The 19299-nt window shown below is 37.5% G+C and overlaps 1 protein-coding gene and 1 long non-coding RNA gene across 13 annotated transcripts in view; one reads left to right on the top strand and one right to left on the bottom strand.

Annotated features, from left to right (window-relative positions):
- The window catches only part of Eya1 (EYA transcriptional coactivator and phosphatase 1), a 431890-nt gene extending 414953 nt beyond the window's left edge, over positions 1-16937 (top strand). For all 12 annotated transcript variants that reach the window (XM_087190467.1, XM_087190466.1, XM_087190465.1 and 9 more), the window contains 4 exons: positions 442-556; positions 663-784; positions 4625-4725; positions 14981-16937. In XM_087190467.1, the coding sequence (XP_087046593.1) occupies positions 442-556; positions 663-784; positions 4625-4725; positions 14981-15061 (419 nt within the window). In that variant the 3' untranslated portion in view covers positions 15062-16937. The remainder of the gene's footprint in view (positions 1-441; positions 557-662; positions 785-4624; positions 4726-14980) is intronic.
- On the bottom strand, positions 7650-13742 carry LOC110348585 (uncharacterized). Its single transcript, XR_002393929.2, has 3 exons — positions 13558-13742; positions 12057-12175; positions 7650-9553 (listed from the first exon to the last, which is right to left on the bottom strand). It is a non-coding gene; the product is annotated as an uncharacterized LOC110348585 (long non-coding RNA).
- Positions 16938-19299: the final 2362 nt, after the last annotated feature.

Here is a 19299-nt window from a genome sequence, read left to right as displayed (position 1 = left end):
TCAGTCTCTCCCAAAAGGAGGCAAAATTACCACCAGAAGATCCACGTCCATATCCTGCTGTTTGGCACCTCCCCAAGGATGGGACAGACATCTTTCCATAGATTCAGCAAAAGTTCCAGGACAGACTCACTGGCCCAGGCAAGGTCACACACCTACTCTGGCAGCCAGAAAGTAAGAGTCAGCTTTTCCAAACTGCATGGTTAGAGGAATGGAAAAATAGAAGGCCTCTGCCAAACAAGAAGGGATGCTAGGAATGCCAAGTCAGTAAATGTTCATTGTAAACTAAAGATGCATTTGTCAACGGAATGATAACATATGAGAATTACTATAAAGCTTGGAAGTGTGGAAATAGTTCCATTAAGTGTTCATTATTTATAAAACCGCAGAGTTATGTCAGCAAGGCCATTGCTTATGTGCTCATGTGTGCTTTTGAATCCACAGGTCTTCTGGGCCCAGCAAAGAGGGAGGCCTGGCTGCAGCTGAGGGCGGAGATTGAAGCACTGACTGACTCCTGGTTGACTCTGGCCCTGAAAGCTCTCTCGCTCATTCACTCCCGGTGAGGCGCTCCGGGAGCCTTTGCCAGGACATGGGCACTGCTCATGCTTGTTCATTTTGGAGGTTTATTTTTCAACAGTCTTTTCTTTTTCTCTCTGTTCTCACAGGACCAACTGTGTGAATATTTTAGTCACAACTACTCAGCTCATCCCAGCTTTGGCAAAAGTCCTGCTATATGGATTAGGAATTGTTTTTCCAATAGAAAATATTTACAGTGCAACTAAAATAGGTGAGCGACGCTGATTTTTGTTCTGTTTTTAAATTGTCCTTCAGTTAAAATGAAAGCCAATAAATGGAGAGGGTTATTTTGTCAGGATGCTAACTGCATCCGAAAAACAGAAGAATAGTTGTCAAAACTAACTTTAGACATTAAGAGAAATATAAAGAATAGTCCATATAGCTGAAGTCATAAAATTTTTTTTACTGGCTAACATTAATATCTGGGCATTTTAGGTATAAGTAATTTAATGTCAACTCAATTATCTTATTCTTTTATACAACATAAAAATATTTCATAAGCTAAAGTGAACAGTAATATAAAACTATACAAAGTAGAAATAAAATAACTCCAAAAACTTGTTTTTATTATTACTGGAAATGGCATTTGTTTTGCTCTGAACTTCATATGACAATTTAGTGCCCATTTTTGCCGTGGGGATATGAAAAGGAGGAAACATTGTTGAGAGGGAGACTAATATGAAATTTAATTAGAACATAATCTGAGACAGAATAAAAGAGTGAAAAGACATGGCTCTTCTGGGGGGAGCAGACATCTAATTAACTGTAATCTCTATTATAATGCAATGTGTAAGTACACATTCATCACGTGTCTACTAAATACCCAGAACTGTACTAAACATTTTACACATTTTAGTTGGCTTTTACATTTTACAAATGAGGCGATTAAAGCTCTGAGACTTAATTATTCAAGTGAATGTCTGTCTCTGACTCCCAGTTCTGGACTCCTTCCTCTATCCTCAGTGCTGTGCTAAGTGCCTGAATGTGTAGATACCCAAGGAAGGACTCACTCCCAACCAAGAGGTAGCAGAAGGCAAGTGTCAATGAAAAGGAAGGAACAAAATGACAATTAAGCTGGGTATAAAGGAGTTTAAAGCTGGGTATTAAGAGTTTACCAAGCAGATGTGTTACTAAGATCAAAAGAACAGAGAAATTAAAATGTGTTCCCTACTGAGGGATTTGAGTGGTCCTGGGTGGCTAGTGTACAGATCCCATGGAAAGCTGAAGGTGGAATGTAGACTTGAATCTAGTAAGTTACCCTAAGGAAATGAATGTAGTTTTTGTAAGTCCACAGGAGGGAGAATAGGTACTCAAAACAGGGGCAAGATGGGCAGTACCAACTCAACTCTATCTAAAGAAAAAGGGGTAAAAACAGAATCCCTGTAAGTCTAATTTCCATCTCTTTGCACTCCTATACTTCCTGTACTTCTCCCAAGAATTGAGTAAATGATCCCTAAAGAATTACTTGGGTGATTGTTTATAGTATGACTTCCTCACCAGACTTTAATATACTTGAGGACGGTACTGTATTTGTTTATTTTGTTCATCACAATGGTTCCAGTGCCCAGATCATAGAAAGTACTCAAAAATGGTTCAGAATGAAATGGATAAATAAATGCCTATTGTGAAGAAGGCTGACACAGGGTTTTCTTTTAGACACCTGAGTAGTGGCATGATTAACTGGTGGGAAAATCAGATTAATCATATTAATGTTAAGTGAAAAGAGTTTGTGGTGTACTCAGGTAGACCTCTCAAATTGGAAATATACATATCTGGAATTGAGGATGACCTGTACTTCCCCAAAAGGCTAAGAACACTGGAAAATACTTACAAAATGAAAAGAATACACCAAATAAAATTAATTCCTGGTGGCCCATTATAACCAGAAATTTTACATGTTCTCCTGTTTAATGAAAGAGCAATTGGTTTAAGTCATATTGATTGTTTCCATCCATATCAATAAATAGGAAATATACTGTGTTTTTTAAACTGAGATTATGGAAAGGCTTATCAGCACATGAAAGTTGGGACAAATTCCAAAGAAGCACATAGTATAAGGAGTTAGTGCTTAGTTTCTCAGAAAAGTTTCTCTGGACCTTGAAAGTGCAAGGTCCAGAGTTCGATCCCCAGTACCGAAAAAAAAAAAAGTACATGTAGTATATTACATGTCAAATGCATTAAGGTTTGATCCCTTATAATTTGAAATGATAATATAATAGGTAATTAAAATAATTAGTAAACATTATTTTTATTTATTTATTTTATTTATTTATTTTTTTGGTACCAGGGATCAAACTCGGGTCCTTGCGCTTGCGCAGCAGGCGGTGAAACCACTGAGCTAAATCCCCAGCCCAGTAAACATTATTTTTAAATGAGCATCTTGTTTGAAGTACTGGATTCTTTGCAATACAAAATAAAAACTAGAATTAAGATAGAGTGGTAGAAATTATCTCAAAGCCAATGATAGGACCTCATTTTTCTATATTTTAATAAGAAAAGTAGAGATTGAAATTCTGGTAGTTATTGCTGATTGTGCCATCAAATTAGGTCTATATGGAGATCAGTGCAGAAAACCCTGGAATTTTCATTGGAGACAAAATGCCAATGTCATGGGAGGTGACTGGCGTCTTATTTAGCAGAGCTATGACACTCTCAAAACGGATTCATTAGAGTGAATACTTTGTATATGACTTCTAATGAATTTATAAAAGTCAGCTTCGTTTTCTTAATCTTTATTGTGAAAAGTTTCTATATGACCCAAAATTTACAATGAAGGAGACAGTACATAGGCAAGAATTTTCTTATTTGAGTCCACCGCAACTTCATCTTTAAATGAGTTTACCTTCTGTTTTCCATGAGAAGGAAACTACAAAAACATGCATTTTTCCATAAGGAGAGCAAAAGAGCTTCCTGATGTGTGTTTGGTTACACATTTTGAATTTGTTTCTTAAAGTGATTTGATGTTTCACAGTTTAGTGGGCAACTAAACTAGCATTGAAATAGCATCCTTTGAATAAGGCTAGCTCTATTTCATTCTGTCTAATGCAAATGAGAGATTTTTTAGTGCAAAATACAAATATAAAGCAGACATTTGTTTAAGCAAACAAGCAATTTGTTCATGTGTATATCTGATCCTTATTTGAAAGAGGTGCAGGCCCCACTCAACCATTCACATTTGAAAACTATAAACTGTCCCATTGTCCATTAAAATAACCCCATTGGCAGCCCTAGACTTGGAACACCAAGTTCTTCTCTTAAAAGAAACAAAGGCGGCATTAACTGCAGGGATGTGCTGACAGTGTAGCTGCTGCGGAAGCCCAAACTAAGTCATGACATGGGAAAGATGGCAGACAGATAAAGGTGTTCTGTTACCATTATCCCACTTTTCCTCTAGGAAAGTGCTTTATTGAACATGAGATGCCTGGGTGAAGTGGACAGAATCTGAGTGTAGCACCCCAAATTACCTGATATTTATTTCTGGAGGAGTTTTATGAGAATATTTCCAGTAAATGCATTATAGGCTTTGAAGGTCTTCAATTCAACCTGAAAATGAAGGGATAATTCCACTGTTTGTTTTTCCTTGCTATACCAAAACCAAGTCCAGTTATTTTTTAAATCATTCTCAATAGTGTTTGGATCAAATATTATTTTCAGAGGTTGATACATTATGAAACATTTCTTAAATCAAGTTAAAATGTTTGCCAGGATTGCATGCCTTTGTTTAGTCTCAGCTTGTAGGGGGAAAAAAAACATTAATGCAAAACAAAACTTTTTCTCCCAATTATTATACTGGGATTGACTAGATCCTACTTTTTAATAAATGACTGCTGGAGAAAAGAATATTTAAACTGTCAGTTTCCAAGGGGCAGGGGACTACATTGGTAATTCATTTACAATTTTAAATTCATTGTGCTGTTCCACCTACTGCCTGAGTGGCACTAGTTCCTAAGTGGGATAGAGTTGCATTAGAAGCATGAAGAAAGTATTTTATATAAAATGTTCAAACACTACCCAAACTTTATATTTTCTATAATTTATTTTTGTTTATTAGGAAAAGAAAGCTGTTTTGAGAGGATAATTCAAAGGTTTGGAAGAAAAGTGGTATATGTTGTTATAGGAGATGGTGTGGAAGAAGAACAAGGAGCAAAAAAGGTGAGTGTTTGCACAAGGTGCATCGTGTGCCTTTTGCTTTTTCTTAATCCTCACAGTTCTCATAACTGAATCATTTAAACAAGTTCCATTTCTCTGAAACAGACAACAAAAGTGTGCATGCACCATAAGCACTAGGAATGAACAGAGGAAAATTTGACAAACACAAAGTGAACTTTTTGAATTGTGTGCAAAGCTCAAGGTCCTGGGTGATTGGTCTTCATAGAATGCAGACTTTGGGAGCAGAAAGGCAGGAGCAGCAGTGTAGCCAGCATCCAGAACAGAGAGGACACCAATGCTATTTTTGAGCCAGAATGCTCCTTTCTACATCCAAGGCAGACAGAGGCATGGCCAGATGGTTCAAACTTGGTTACTTGAACCTGGAGGCAGCCTAAGAACTGTTCAAACATCAAATTGGAAAGCTTCTACAAAGTGACCAGGGTAGACTTGCAGGATGAGAAATGATCTGCTGTCCTAGAGGTCTTGACACACCTGCCTTTCTCAGAACATTCAAAAAGGAGACCTATCAGACTCCTGACTCCCAATTTGCCCTTCACACCTTATTTTATTCTTCTGAATCTCTGTGAGTGTAATTCTGTCATTTCTCTTACCAGAAGCTGTCTCATTTAACACCTCATTGCATTTTTTAAAAAGAGACCCACATTCTTTGCCTGGCACTCGGGGTCTTTGAAATCTGGTTACATCCTGCTTTCTGATCTTTCTCCATCCTACACGCAACACTGCGGTTACATTTATCTGCTGATCTTTGGTCTTAGTCCATTTTCTGTTGCTGTAACAAAATGCTTGAGACAGGGTAATTATTAAAGAGTACAGGTTTATTTGGCTCATAGTTCTGGAGCCTGGGAAGTCCAAAGGTGAAAATCCGCTTGCTGCATGACATGATGGAGGGTATCACATGTCAGGTCAGAGCAAGTGTGTTAGCTTAGGTCTCTTCCTCTTCTTACAAAGCCACTAACACCATCATGACTTCATCTAATCCTTGGGCTGGGGATTTAGCTCAGCAACACAGCGCCTGCCCGGCAAGTGCAAGGTCCTGAGTTTGATCCCCAGTAAAACAAACAAACAAAAAGATGATAATCCTAATTACCTCTCAAAAGCTCCACCTTTAAATACTGTATCATCAATGTGTGAATTTGGAAATTAATTTTCCATCACATGAACACATGATGTATTCAAACTATAACACCTTCTTTTGACCAGGCCTGGCACTTTTTCCCTACTGCCACTTTTGCCTGAAATGATCTTTGTCTCAAAGCCCTTCTGTCATTGTCCCACTCATTTTCCAATATTCAGTTCATGGACTACCTTTCTTTGTAGAAGCTCAGTTATATTATTACTCACTCACACTTTAACCGGAGAAGCTGCTATGGTAAATAGCTAGGATTCTTGATCCAGCCTGGCTTTGAACAAGTTTCTGAAACCTGCCATTTCTTTCTTATTGTCTATAAATAAGGATAGTAAAAGCAGCCAGTTCCCTGGCCTATGTTGAAAAATTAAATTTATTTAAGATCTGTAATTCCCATAAAACAGCCTGATAGATATTAACTACTCGTGCATGTGTTTGTTTCAGCAACTAAATCTGAGCTTCAGAGGTAGAGGTCTTATTTTGCTTGGATTGTTGTTTGAGACTCTATCTTCAAATTATTTTACAATTCCATAAATCTTAATGCATTTGTACCCTGCAATATAAACCTTTCTTGGAGAACATTAAATATTTTATGACATTAACCAGTAGCATAATTTTCCCCTCCCATCCCTACACACAAATTCATGAGTCCTTGAATATTGCCATAAAGGATACAATTCGGCTCATTTGCAATATTCCAGTATATAAAACTCCAGGCCACAGTTGCAGCCTTGAGTATAGCCTTTGAAGATAGTTTAATTCACTTTCAGTTCCTCTGAATTCCAGTAAAAGCTTAAGTACTACCCCTAATTCAGTCAGTGGCTGATGATTTCACTGATATCCCAGACAGAGCTTTTGCCCAGGATCAGGAGCCGTTGGAGTGTGCTTGGTACCGGTGGAAACTCACACCCACTTCAAGGCCACTAGTGCTTGATGCAAAGCAGCATTTGCCATTTAAGAACTAATTCTGACCTTCCCACTTCACCAATGCCCAACCACTATCATCCCTAGGTACATCTGTTAGCCCTTTGGACTGACTTCATACAGTCTTTCCCAGACTAACAGAATTCCCAAAACTCAATCCAGGAGATTTAAAGAGAATGTCTGGTAGGAATCTCCACTCAAGTGGTTTTTCTGGAAAAGCCTCTGGAACTCCCAGGCCTTTCCTATCAGGACCTCCTAGTGGTCAGGAAGACCTGGAACAGATTCGCACCTCTGAGCAATGTGGCCCTGGGCCAGGGTATGAATCTGCCCTCCACCCTGGTCCTTCTCTCTTATATTAACCAAAAGTTTAATTTCAGGAAAAAAAAAAGTTGCCCACTGTGGTTTTCTAGCTTGTGCTAGGCAGAGGGAAATGCATATGAAAGATCACTTAAAATGCAAGTAACACAGATAAAACCCTTAGACCCTTACCAAGGTTTGCCTTCTTTCTGAGAAGTGTGTTAGAAGTTTGGCTTCCATGAGTCCAACATGGAAAACAAAGGAATTCTTGGTTTAATGTTAGAATTAAAAGCACCAGTAGGACTAGAAAATTTGCTGCCTTTGAAAAACAGTTAACATGTCCAAAGATAAACAGTGAAAACAATTTTAATTTTTTTATCGGGCACACCAAAAAGAAACTAGGCAGCTACCTACAAAGAACCTTCTTTTTGACTTATCTTTACTATGAATGAGTCCTTCTAGCTTCAGCTTTGATTTTATGATGACTATATATGAGTCCAAAAGTATCTGATACAAACAGACTCTGCACATTGAGAACTGCCTCTCTGTGTGTGGAAAATATAAATTTTTCAGAAGATTCTAATTTCTAACATCTTGCAAATGATTCAGACATTATCAATTTATCATTCAGTGACAGCTTAAACAGCATTATGTTTTGAGGAGAATGTTTTATCCATCTTTAAAAAATGAACTAGCTCTTATGTATGAATTAAGAGACATGGTTATAATAATTTGCAATTAATAATGAGTAAGTGGCATTCTGCACAGTTTCTGCACAGAAGTAGAGAATATCTAATATTTAGGAGAAAAAAGACCCTACAATTTCACAGAATACAAATAAAACTTCAAGGTAATTAAGTAAATAAAGAGATAGCTATCCGTGCATAGGATTAATAATTATCCTGATAAATAACAAGAATTGCTACTAATTTTAAACCCTTGTATCCCAGTCCTTCTTTTAAGTGTTTCTACCTATTATTTCATAAATCCTCACAATAGTTAATTCTGTGAGGAAGGAATCCTTAGACCCACTTTACAAATGAAACATAGGAAGGTTAAATAACTTGACCAATTCAAACGGCCACAAAGTTACCAAAGTGGCGGGATAGGGTGGCACATGCCTATAACCCTAAACTCCAGGAGGCCGAGGCAAAAGGATAGCAAGTTTGAGCTCAGCAACACCCTGTCTCAGAATAAAAAGGACTGGGTATGTAACTGAATGCAAAGACCCTGGGTTCAATTCCCAGTGGTATTGGGGCGTAGGCTGAAGAAAGATACCCAACTAGTATTTGAACCCAGTTATGTCTCTGACCGTGAGATTTAGAACAAAGTTCCTTCAAACTCTAAACTTCATTTAAGTATCTTAGACATAGTTAATATGTTTTAGATTAAAATAGTACAATTTTTGTTTCCTTTTTTAGAGGCAGATGTGCTGTATAACCATATAGTTGTCTGCTTTCCTGATTTTGTATTCATAATTATACTTTTAAAGACACATCATTAATTCTAATACTTTAGTGACTGGGCACCTTAAATTACTAAGTAAAATTAATGGTGAGTCAGTGAAGTTCTGCACATTTAAGCATCAAAATGTTCTGCAAAATCAAACATTTTGCATTTCTTCAAAATCAATTTTAAGCACTTATCTTGTGTCTCAGTTTCCTACATTCTTTTAAAGTCTAGTATAACATTCTCCTCATTTCCCTGTAGAGATGTTTTTCATCTCCCTAATAATGTTTGTTCACTAGAGACAGAAAATCTCTAGTTGCTTATGTTGTTAAAGTTCACTTGAAGTCTATTCTGTCATCCTGATTCTCTTTGCCAAAATAGTATGAGGGCTTTCATAAGTAATTTAATCTAACTCTATTATTAGTATCATAAAATACTTTTTTCCAAACAAAAAAATCAGGCATTTTTTAATCATAAAATTAGTTGCTTATACTACAGCATCACTCGTGTAAAATAGACATGTTTAGATTGTTAGAAAAAAATAAAATGTTAATATCTAGATTGTATTTCTAGAGTAAAAGTGGCCTTACTAAACTAACTTTATTTACTTTTCAGAAAGCTATTCAAAATAAATCTCTTGCAAATAACATGGGGAAGATGACAAACATCCATTTTCTGCATAATGAATGATAAAGGGTTTCTCAAAAAATATTTGTTTTAAATGTGTACTCCAAAACTTGTTGAAATCCAAGATAAAGCTGAAAGCCTGACTGATAATACCTGATACTGAACTTAGGAGAAAAATACAAGTCACTTGTATTTTTTAAAATTGTAAAGTAATTTAATTTGGGGGTTTTAAGTTTTCTTTAAATGGTACATATAAAGATTATAATAATGCAGTTTACTATACTTACTGTTTGAAAAGTCATTTATTCATTAACACTTAGTGATCACTTACTCCACGCCAGGTCTTGAACTAGATTTCATCTTCATGCTTAAAGAACTCACTCCTGTCTAGAATTAAGCAGAGATACAAATAATGAAAAGGCAGAGTTGCAAAAGTTCCATAATGAGTTGTTAGAATAAATTTTTGAGGACTCTGTATTTACACCTCCATATGTGAGCTGTCTAGAAATAACATGCCTATGAAAGCGCAGTAGATAGTTTTTTTTAAGACACATGGGAATTTTACTTTTTTCTGTTATCACCTTAACGATTATCTATATCAGTACATAGAGCTATGCATTTCTTATCCTTTTAAGTAACTGCTTTGGTGTTCCCTTGTGTGGATATGCTATTATTTAATCAGTCCCCTGGGACTGAACATTAAGTGAGTTCCAGTATTTACTATTACACACAGTACTGCAGTGAATGTTCTTTATGTGGTTCAAGCACATGCAAGTGTAGCTGTGGGATAAATTCCTAGAAGTGTGGTACTAGGGTCAGAGAATAAATGCTTTTATCTATTAATACATTATAAAATAATTCAGCAGAAATTCAATTCACATGTAAGTGACCATGTGCCCAGATTTTTATAGGATAGATTTCATATGTAATCAAAAGGATAAATGTGAAATATCAAACAGGGAAGGACAGAGTAAGGGGATTTGGAAAGTTTCACCTACAAGAAGAGCAGGGAGTATGTGTTATATTTTAGTTCTAAGGACCCAAGACATGTGCTCCTTTGGTACCCACTTCTCTCAGTGAATACTTAGCCCTGATAAACTAATCTCTGTTAAGATTTGTGAGTAGCTCTATTTCTGGCCCCTGGCCTCCAGGTACCTGATGGGATATCTCCATTTAGCTATCACATGTCATACCCATCTGGATAGCTGAATGCATGGATTCTGGACTCAGCTATCCTGAACCAGCTCACCCACTCAATCAAACTTGTTTGAGTGTTCTCTACTTCCAACCCTTCACTGACTCACATGCATTTTCTCTTCACAAATGTCTCCCACCCATCGCACTCACTGTATTCTCAATGTCACTCTGCCTGGTTTCTCTGCTACCCACCACACACACACCTCCAAATCCATCCTTCCCTGATTTCAACCTTCTTGTCTCCCAGCGTTGAAAGAGTGTTAGCCTCCTTTCCTTTCCATTTACAAGATAAAAATCTAAACCCCTTAGGTGATATTCTGAGTGCTTTTACCTTGGAAAAACCTTATTCATTATTAGTCTCTATAATGAACACACCATTCTAGCACCATTACTTCCAGAGGAGTGAATGAAAATGTTCTGTGCATCCCACCTGTCAGCTTTGTCACTCGCACGCCTCTCCTTCTAACTGGGAATCCTAGTCCCCTGACCATCTACCTCTCCAGCATTGTCCATTCTTCCAGTTCTACACAAGCGCAATTCATCTTCTCCAGCATATAGCAGAGTTCCCCTCTCTCTGAGTTTATCAGTTTGATTCTTAATCCCACTCTGCCTCATATCATAATCAAACTGTTTCATCAGCTATATCTTATCTGGCTTGTGTCTCATACGTATCATATATTGCATTCATACTGCAGCTACAGTGCTACAGAGGTAATAACCTTTGCTTTGATAATAAAAATCATCAACCTAGAAGTAACTTTGAGTTATTTCCACTAAATTCATTTTATAGGTAAACAAAGTGGGGATCCATGGAGATGGTGCCATAATGGGAGGTCACATAGCTCTTATCAGAGTGGAGAGGACAGCCTAGGTCTCCTCATTATAGCATGTGTTTCTCTTTTCCTCTTTTGTCATCATTTATCTCTGAGTTCATGTAAGAAACATTTGTTCTAGAGGCTAACAATGATACATGGAAAAAGTCTGCACCCACTTGTCATGGGAAGCTCTTGTAAATGCATAAAATCTTTCTATGAATTCTGTGCCTAATTAAATTAGGGAAAGTATTATTGTACTGTATTAATTCTACTTATGTATCAACAGGATTTTAAGCCATGGATCTTCATCCCTAGACTTGGTTTTCTTTATATCGTCCACTTGCTAGTAAGCAGATACATTTTAGAGGAGCACATTATTTTTTTCTTTTGCAAGAATGAAACGTCTGTCCATATCAGACATCATTACTCTTCAAGTAATGAACAGTATGAAGCTGGTCTGATGTCATCAGTGCAACTGTCCCCATAATCTGCCAGTTGTCATTACAAAAGCTTTGGCCCTTCTGCTTTAAGGAATAGCTTCAGTGCCACTGCACTGTGGTGAGCCGTCTTTCATAGACTGCAGGTACAGTTCATCATTTGAACTGGTTTCAGGGTGCTCTTGGCCATGTGTCTCTTAGTAATACTCTCCAGGAAGCCTAAAGCTGTTAGGATTTCAGTGCCAGTAAGTAAGCCTCAGGGCCCTTTGTGAATAAATCTCACCTTTTGAGATAATGTTGTGAGTATAGTTTAAAAGTTTAAATATGCTTTAGGCTGGCATCAACCCCTATACCTACACAGCTGAGACTACAGCCATTGAATGAGGCATGTTTCCTATTAAATCCTCAATTTATACTTTAACCATGTACCAAAGAATTTACCTGGATTTTTTTCCGGTTCCTTTTTCTGTGTCACTTATTGCATTCTTCACTATATGTTTCTGAGTGCACCGTAGCTTTCAGGTTTGTACTGATAGTGGTTGGATGTGTAGAAAAATCCTCTGTAAGAAACATCTCCTTTCAGTTAATCAGCATGCAAAAAAATTTGAGCCTATTCTGAAAGAAAAACATCCCACCTAACAAGTATTCTTATATGTATTTGTGAAGATAGTTATCCTACAAGCTTCTGGATGGCTGTCTGAAGAACCTATAGTGTTCTTTGTTGCATTTTGAAATAACGGTACATAAGATTGATAGAAATGAAAAGGAGCTCTGGGGTAGGGGAGTGGATCACTGGCAAATTAAAATAAAGAAAATATGAAAAACATAATTAGAAATAAAATAGTTACAAAAGTAGATCCCAAATATAGTAGATGGTTAAATATTAAAGAATATTATGTACAGTTGAATACTTGAAAATAATGGCATTCTTGGGCCGGGGATTTAGCTCAGTGGTTCCAGCGCCTGTCTCGAAAGCGCAAGGTCCCGAGTTCGATCCCTGGTACCAAAAAAAAAAGAAAGAAAAAAAGAAAATAATGGCATTCTTGTCAAATGTGTCTAGAATGGACGTAAGTACTAGAATGAGTAGGATGTGGTCCATCATATATATGTGTATATTTATGTTAATTTCAAATATGTGTGTACATAGGAAAATACACAGAAATGTTTATGGTGGTTATTTTTGTGTAGGAAGATAAGGGGTTTATATTTATATGGTTCTGTATTTTTTCAAGTGTAGTACAATATGCATGGATGTTTGACTAAGGAAAAAAGAGGAATGCTATCTGTATTGTAAGTGATCATTTTTCCAACTCAGATCCATGAGTCATAGTCACTGAAATTTTTCAGTCTCTTACCAGCAGAGTAGGGAGGGAAGAGTGTGTCTCTTTTAACCTGCGCTGGGTGCTAATAATTTGCACAGCTGAATAAAACAACTATGAACAATAGTTAGGAGATATTACAGCAAATGGTCTTCAGATTCAGTATAGACCCAGTAAGATTCTTGGCTTCAGCTGTTATTTAAACCTGTCTCCTCTTCCTTGATGTTTTTTTAAAATCAATGTAATAATGACAATAGTACCTACTTATCTCTGAGTACCTAGCATAGTACCTGACACAGTATCTAACATAACTATCATTATAATTAATAAACTCTTCAGTAGAACTTTCCTGTGCTGAACCATCTGGCTCTTACAGCCAGTCATGTCACCATGTCTCTTTCTCACACTCAGCCAGTGTGCTAAATATGAATTTCTCCTTTATCTTCTGTGCCCAACCCACAGACCCATCCTAGTGCTCTTCTGAATGCTCACCCTAGCATACCTAGCTCAATTATCAAATCCTCTTTCCAGGCATTTCCCTAGTTCTCAAGATAATTGCCTTCTTCCTACTCCTCTTAAAACACATAGATAAATTTTCATAGTTCTTGTTCATTTATACTTACCCACAGACCGTGAGAGGATTACTCATGGCCATATGCATTTCTGGTTCTTCTACATCTAGATCTTGTGCCTGGAAGAAAAAATCCTGAATGAATGAATGCACAGTGGTACATCTTAAAATTTAATGGTGCTAAGTGGAACATCCTTTTATAGACTTACAAAAAGATCTTAGGTACTCATTTCTGGACTGTTTTGTTATTAAAGGTTAACAAAGATATATAGCTACCCCCAAAGTAGTATTAAGCCCACCATAGAATGTGGTATATGACCTGTGGCAAACACACTGTTATTAAAGATGCTTAGTGGTTTGCATCCCAGGATACAACAACTATGTGTCAATATCCAAATAGTAGCTTTTATCATTATCTATAGATTAAAGAACAACAGCGAAAAAACCCCCTACCTTCTACTGTTTTTTATTTTTGCCTGCTAGATTCTCCTCTTAGTCTGAAATTTTTCGAAATATCTCAGAACTACAACTGCAAAGTGAACTTCACCTTCCCCACTTTGTATGTGTTCAAAAATTATTTTATGGGTTTAGCAGAATTTTGTTCTCCAAAACATAGTATTATCTTTCTCTTATTTAAGAAAAATATTTTGGTGATGCATAAGTACTTATCAGTATTTTTGAGCAGAAACTTACCATCATGTTTTTACCTCTCATGGATTGAGGTAATATGTTTTGTCTTGTTTTCCTTCTCTGGTTTATTCACAAGTTTCACAAACATTCCCATTATTTAAACTTGGTTTTTAGAACAATGACTTAAACTACACCTACAGAATCACACAGAGACCAATCTTAGATATCCATATAAAATTTTTCCCATATGATGGTCATTATAAGGTCAATATGAAGAATAGCTGATGGAAATGAATGAAAAAAGAACAGTTGCTTCCTATATGAGCAAGATTAAGTTTTCAAAACTATAAACTGCTACCAACTAGGGAAATCTGCTTACAAACTTTTAAAAAAAACTTTCAACATTAAAAACCTACTAAAAGGCTGGGGATTTAGCTCAGTGTCACCGTGCCTGCCTTGCGAGCACAAGGTCCTGAGTTTGATCCTTGGTACCAAAAAAAACCCTACTAGATACGTATTTTGAGAAGCAGCTTTTTTCAGGAAAGTTTCATTTATACTGGCTGTTTTACTTAAAGTTCAGAACTGGCATTTGAATCACAGTAGATCTACTTAAGAACTATCTATCACCTTCTTAAAAGAAATAGACTCTATATTTTAAAAATTAGTACAGTATTCTTTAGAGAGGATCAAGTTTGAATTTTTATCTTCAATAGCTGTGATGTTAAGAAGATAGCTGGCAGTTTTCACAGTACTGAAATGAGCAGGGTAGTGGATTTCAGTAGATGTTGGCAGGGCTTGTCCTGGGTGCATCCTCTGTTTTCACCATGTGTCTGCCCCTTCTGCAGCACGCGATGCCCTTCTGGAGGGTCTCCAGCCACTCTGACCTCATGGCCCTACATCATGCCTTGGAACTGGAGTACCTGTAACTGCCGCAAGGCACTAAGAAACCGCACAGCTACCCTGGGACCAGGGCCAAATCCAACAGGCTTGTGTCTCATGTCAGCGCTGGACTCCAGAATGTAGCAATTCCAATGTACTGATGCGCAGCTGCTGTTGGTCTTGACCTCTGCCCTCACAGTTAATGGAGGAGCACATCTATTTCTTCAGAACAGCTGTTGACTCTAGTACTGTGAATCTAATGAAAAAAAAAAAAAGCCATGAAAATGTTCTAGCACAGTGTAATGTGTCTTTACCACAGTAACAACACGGTTCAAACCTGTGAAGAAAGGACCTGCAAACACTTCAGCTTTTAGCATTTTCAATGTGACAGAAACAGCTTCTCCAGTACAGCAAATCTGATTGCACAACAAAGACTGAAATGGATCCCTAAATACCAGTGGAGGAATTTTTCTCGTAAAGAAGGTTTACTTTTTTGGTGTCTCATACCCAGAGTAATCTGTACATCTCTACTTATTTATGAACAGACTTTTTTAAAAAGATTGACTGAGGTATAATTCACATACAATTTACCCAGACAGACTTTTTGACATCAAATAGAAGAGCTAACGTAAGAAATAAGTGATTAAAGACCTTTGCCTCATGACGTGGCAAGTTCTTTGAATATTAGCACATTGCAAAGTAAAGTATGTCTAATTTAAGCGTATAATATGTACATCACTGAGACAATCGTGTACAGAAAGAATTTTTGGTGTAAATTTGTAATAATGGATGATTCTTTTACATATTGTTTAGTGAAATGATATTGAAAGGTAGTAATGCCTTCATAGTGAAGCTTGAGGCAACATGTGCACAATCTCCTGTGCGGTGCCTTATCCAAGGATTGGGTATAAATATGTAGATAATGGATTTTTTAAAAATAATGTTGTCAAGACCAAAAGCATGGGTATTAAGTGTCAAAAAGGATTTTGTTTTCCAAATCTTTTTTCCCATCAGTTCTTCTAGTTTTTTTAAATGAGATTTGGAGGGCCTTGATAAAAATAACATAGCAGTTTGATTTGAAAATAGTAAAAGTCCTCTTACCACCTCATCTTTTCATTTCAACACTGATGTATTATATGTAACTACTTGGAAAAAATGATTATTCAAATGCTTCATCCCACAGAAAGAATATAGATGATAGATATATTTTATTAATAAAATGGTTTGTGAATTGGAGACTAGCAGAATTTTCATGTGCTCAGAATTATTATTGTGCTTGCATTTTCTTGTTTAGATAAAGGAGGACATTAGCACATAGCTGGAAATCAGCAAAACTTTACATTACTCCCTACATTTGGACTCTGTCTTCCTTCCCACTAAGTTCATTGTCACCAATGGACATGGCCCAGTCATCATCACCAAAATAATAATGTTACACTCTGCTTATGTATTACATAATAAGCATAAATCTTGGGAAATAAAAATTGTTACCTTTGTTATATCCATAAAAAGTTTTTCCAAAAGCAATTAATTTGTCTGGACACTAGTCATTCTCATTTAAAGCTTTCGTTGAAATGGAATTACCCTTTGGATGAATTGTCATTAATATTACATGGGCAGGCCAGGCACCAGCTTTGATCCAGACTAGTAAAGAGCTACCCCATCCAATAGGTTCATGTTGCTGCTAGAATTAGTCACTTGTGAATTCTCCAAAGTTGAATTAGTTTCTTTTTTTTTTTCCTTTGTTGCTTGGAGCAAATGGAAGTGGACAATTTTTTAACCTTTTCCTTTTTATGTTTATGCAGATTGAAAAGACAAAATTTATCTTGGCCTTACTGTAAAAAAGGTGTGTTGTGTCCACAATTGTGTACAGAATTTTTCTTCATTAATTTTGTGTTTAAATTAATAAAATTGATTTGTGAAGTACTGTATATTCCTTGAATCTCAGCATCATCTTTTCCTCTTGGTTATAGGAAGTAGTAGCAAGATTGTAGTTGCATTAGAACACTCAAAGTCCAAAGAAAGGAAGTTGTAGGAAGCAACCTCAGTCCTGTAGGGGATCAAAACTAGAAGGCAATGACTGTTCCTTTGATCACTGTAAGAACTGATGCCTGGAAAAGCTCTTTACTTCCTTACAAACTATATAAACTGGACTCAGATTCAAATTTATCAGCTACAGAAGAGAATTCAGCATAAAGTATCTTGGATTGCAGGACATAGATTTAACAACTTAAATACTCAAGGGATAGCAATATAAGATGGTTTCATAGAAAAAGAGCATCTACAACATATATCTCTGTGATCTTCCAGATTAATCACTGACAGAGAGCTATAAAACAGCACAAATTCCTTCCTCCAGAAAATTTAATCTTAGAAATACAACATCCATATATGCATACATGCAAAAGCAAACGTACAGTTGTTGGACCCATTTATGAGCCCCATTATGTGTATTTTCCACGTGCACACACCAGGCCAAATCAGCTTGAATAATGAGATATCCACCCCAATAAGGAACACTGTTTGGGGAAAATATTTAAAGAGTGGCACAGGGGTGGGAGTGAAGAGATTGTCAGATCTTAGGTGAAGAAAGTGTGAAAGACAGGCAAAGTGGAAGACACACACTCCAAAAATGAATTTTCTAACACAACACCCACTGGCCACAGCATTTGAGTCTCTACCTCTTTGACTATAGAGTAGAGCTCAGATTCCTCCCCCTGGCATCCTAGGGATCTCCAAATCCACTCTGTATTTTCTTCTCCAAATGCACTCTGTATTTTCTTCTCAGCGTTGTCTCATCACTGTAATGAGCAAACTTCAGTAGAGTAGGCCAGTACCTCAGGGTAATGGATCAAACAGCTCTGACAGTTTTGCCTCACCTTTCAGAGCATGTCCAGTGCTGTCGATGACATCCTCAGCCTCGGGACTCCCAAATCAAGGCCAGCTCAGGTCCCTCCTCCTCCCAAGTGCTTTCTCTCCCAGGGTGGCAAGCAGTGTTAGCTCCTTCTCTTGAACACCACACCCCACCCAGTCCTTATTAGCAGTCCATATCCCAGTTAATGAGCCGACTCACTGGGCCCCCCCTTGGTACCATGCTCAGTCGGACTGGGCACACACTGGAGTGGGTGGTGACAGACAAGAAATGAATTGCTAATGAATGAATGAGACAGTCAGGTCAGAAAGGCAAAGGCCTTCAGCAGAGAATACCTCCACTTTTTGTATCATAGGAATGAAAACCACACATGTGGGTCCATGAGAAAAGGAGTAGTTGATTTTGTGAGGAGAAAGCCCTTGAGCTTGAGGAGGAAGACCTTGAGCCCCTGGTCAGAGGTTTGGCTATATTCTGAGTACTGAAGGGAGGCCAGTGAGTGTTTTACACAGGGTATGATCTAGTTTACTCTTTAAAATGAGCTCTGGCTACTAGGTACAGAATGGGCTGTAGCGAGCAAGAGAAGAAGTTAGGAAACCAATTTGTTAGGTTCTTAGGGCAGGCCAGGTGAGCAATGGTCAGACTCAGACCTGGATGGTGGGAATGGATATCTGGGTTTGCTTTCAGTGATACAGTGACCAGAGTGGCTAATGGATCAGACAGACCAGTGAGACACAAGAGAAATGTAGTCCTGTCTCAGGTAAGGTGTCTCAGAACTTCTGTGAGATAGGATAGCCCAGTGTTTAGGGGTGTGGCTTCTGCAGGCAAATTGCCTGGAATCCCAGCTTCCCCATCATAATGGGAAAGTTATTTAACTTCACAGTGCCTTAGTTTCTCCATCTGTAATAGGGAATAATAATAATAATAATAATGACTTCAGAAAATTATAAGGACAAAATACATTTACATATATATATTAGTTTGAGGTATTACCTGGCAAATTCTTTAATGTTTCTTACTATCATACTAAGTTTTCACATTTTTTTTCTCCCAAGTAAAGAAAGAACCAGCTCCTCAAATGCATAGCATGCGTAGCCCATGTAGACGTGCACTGCATTGCTCTGGCCTGGCCTAGAGATCAAGGTAGGAAAGACAACCTGGTCCCTGACTGCAACCACTGGACTGGTGGTTGTTAAAGCATTCACTGCAGCTCTGTGAAGGGCTCCATGCACACTACTAATGAAAGCAAAGGGTGGAGCTAGTGTGGGCAGCCTGGCAGGCAGGAGAAGCTTTCCAAAGAACTGATGGCTCAGAAGTGACCTAAAGCCTGGGGAAGACTTGGCTAAGCAGAGATGGGAGCAGAGAAGAGTCTGTGAGTGTCCCTGGTTTAGGAAGCGTACAAGCTCAGGACGGGGG

This window comes from Heterocephalus glaber, unplaced genomic scaffold (assembly GCF_053883595.1).
Source record: "Heterocephalus glaber isolate CG9 unplaced genomic scaffold, H.glaber_assembly_v1.0 deba00001553, whole genome shotgun sequence".
Lineage (NCBI taxonomy): Eukaryota > Metazoa > Chordata > Mammalia > Rodentia > Bathyergidae > Heterocephalus > Heterocephalus glaber.
Note: the sequence above shows the minus strand (reverse complement) of the source record. Positions and strands in the feature narration are given on the sequence as shown.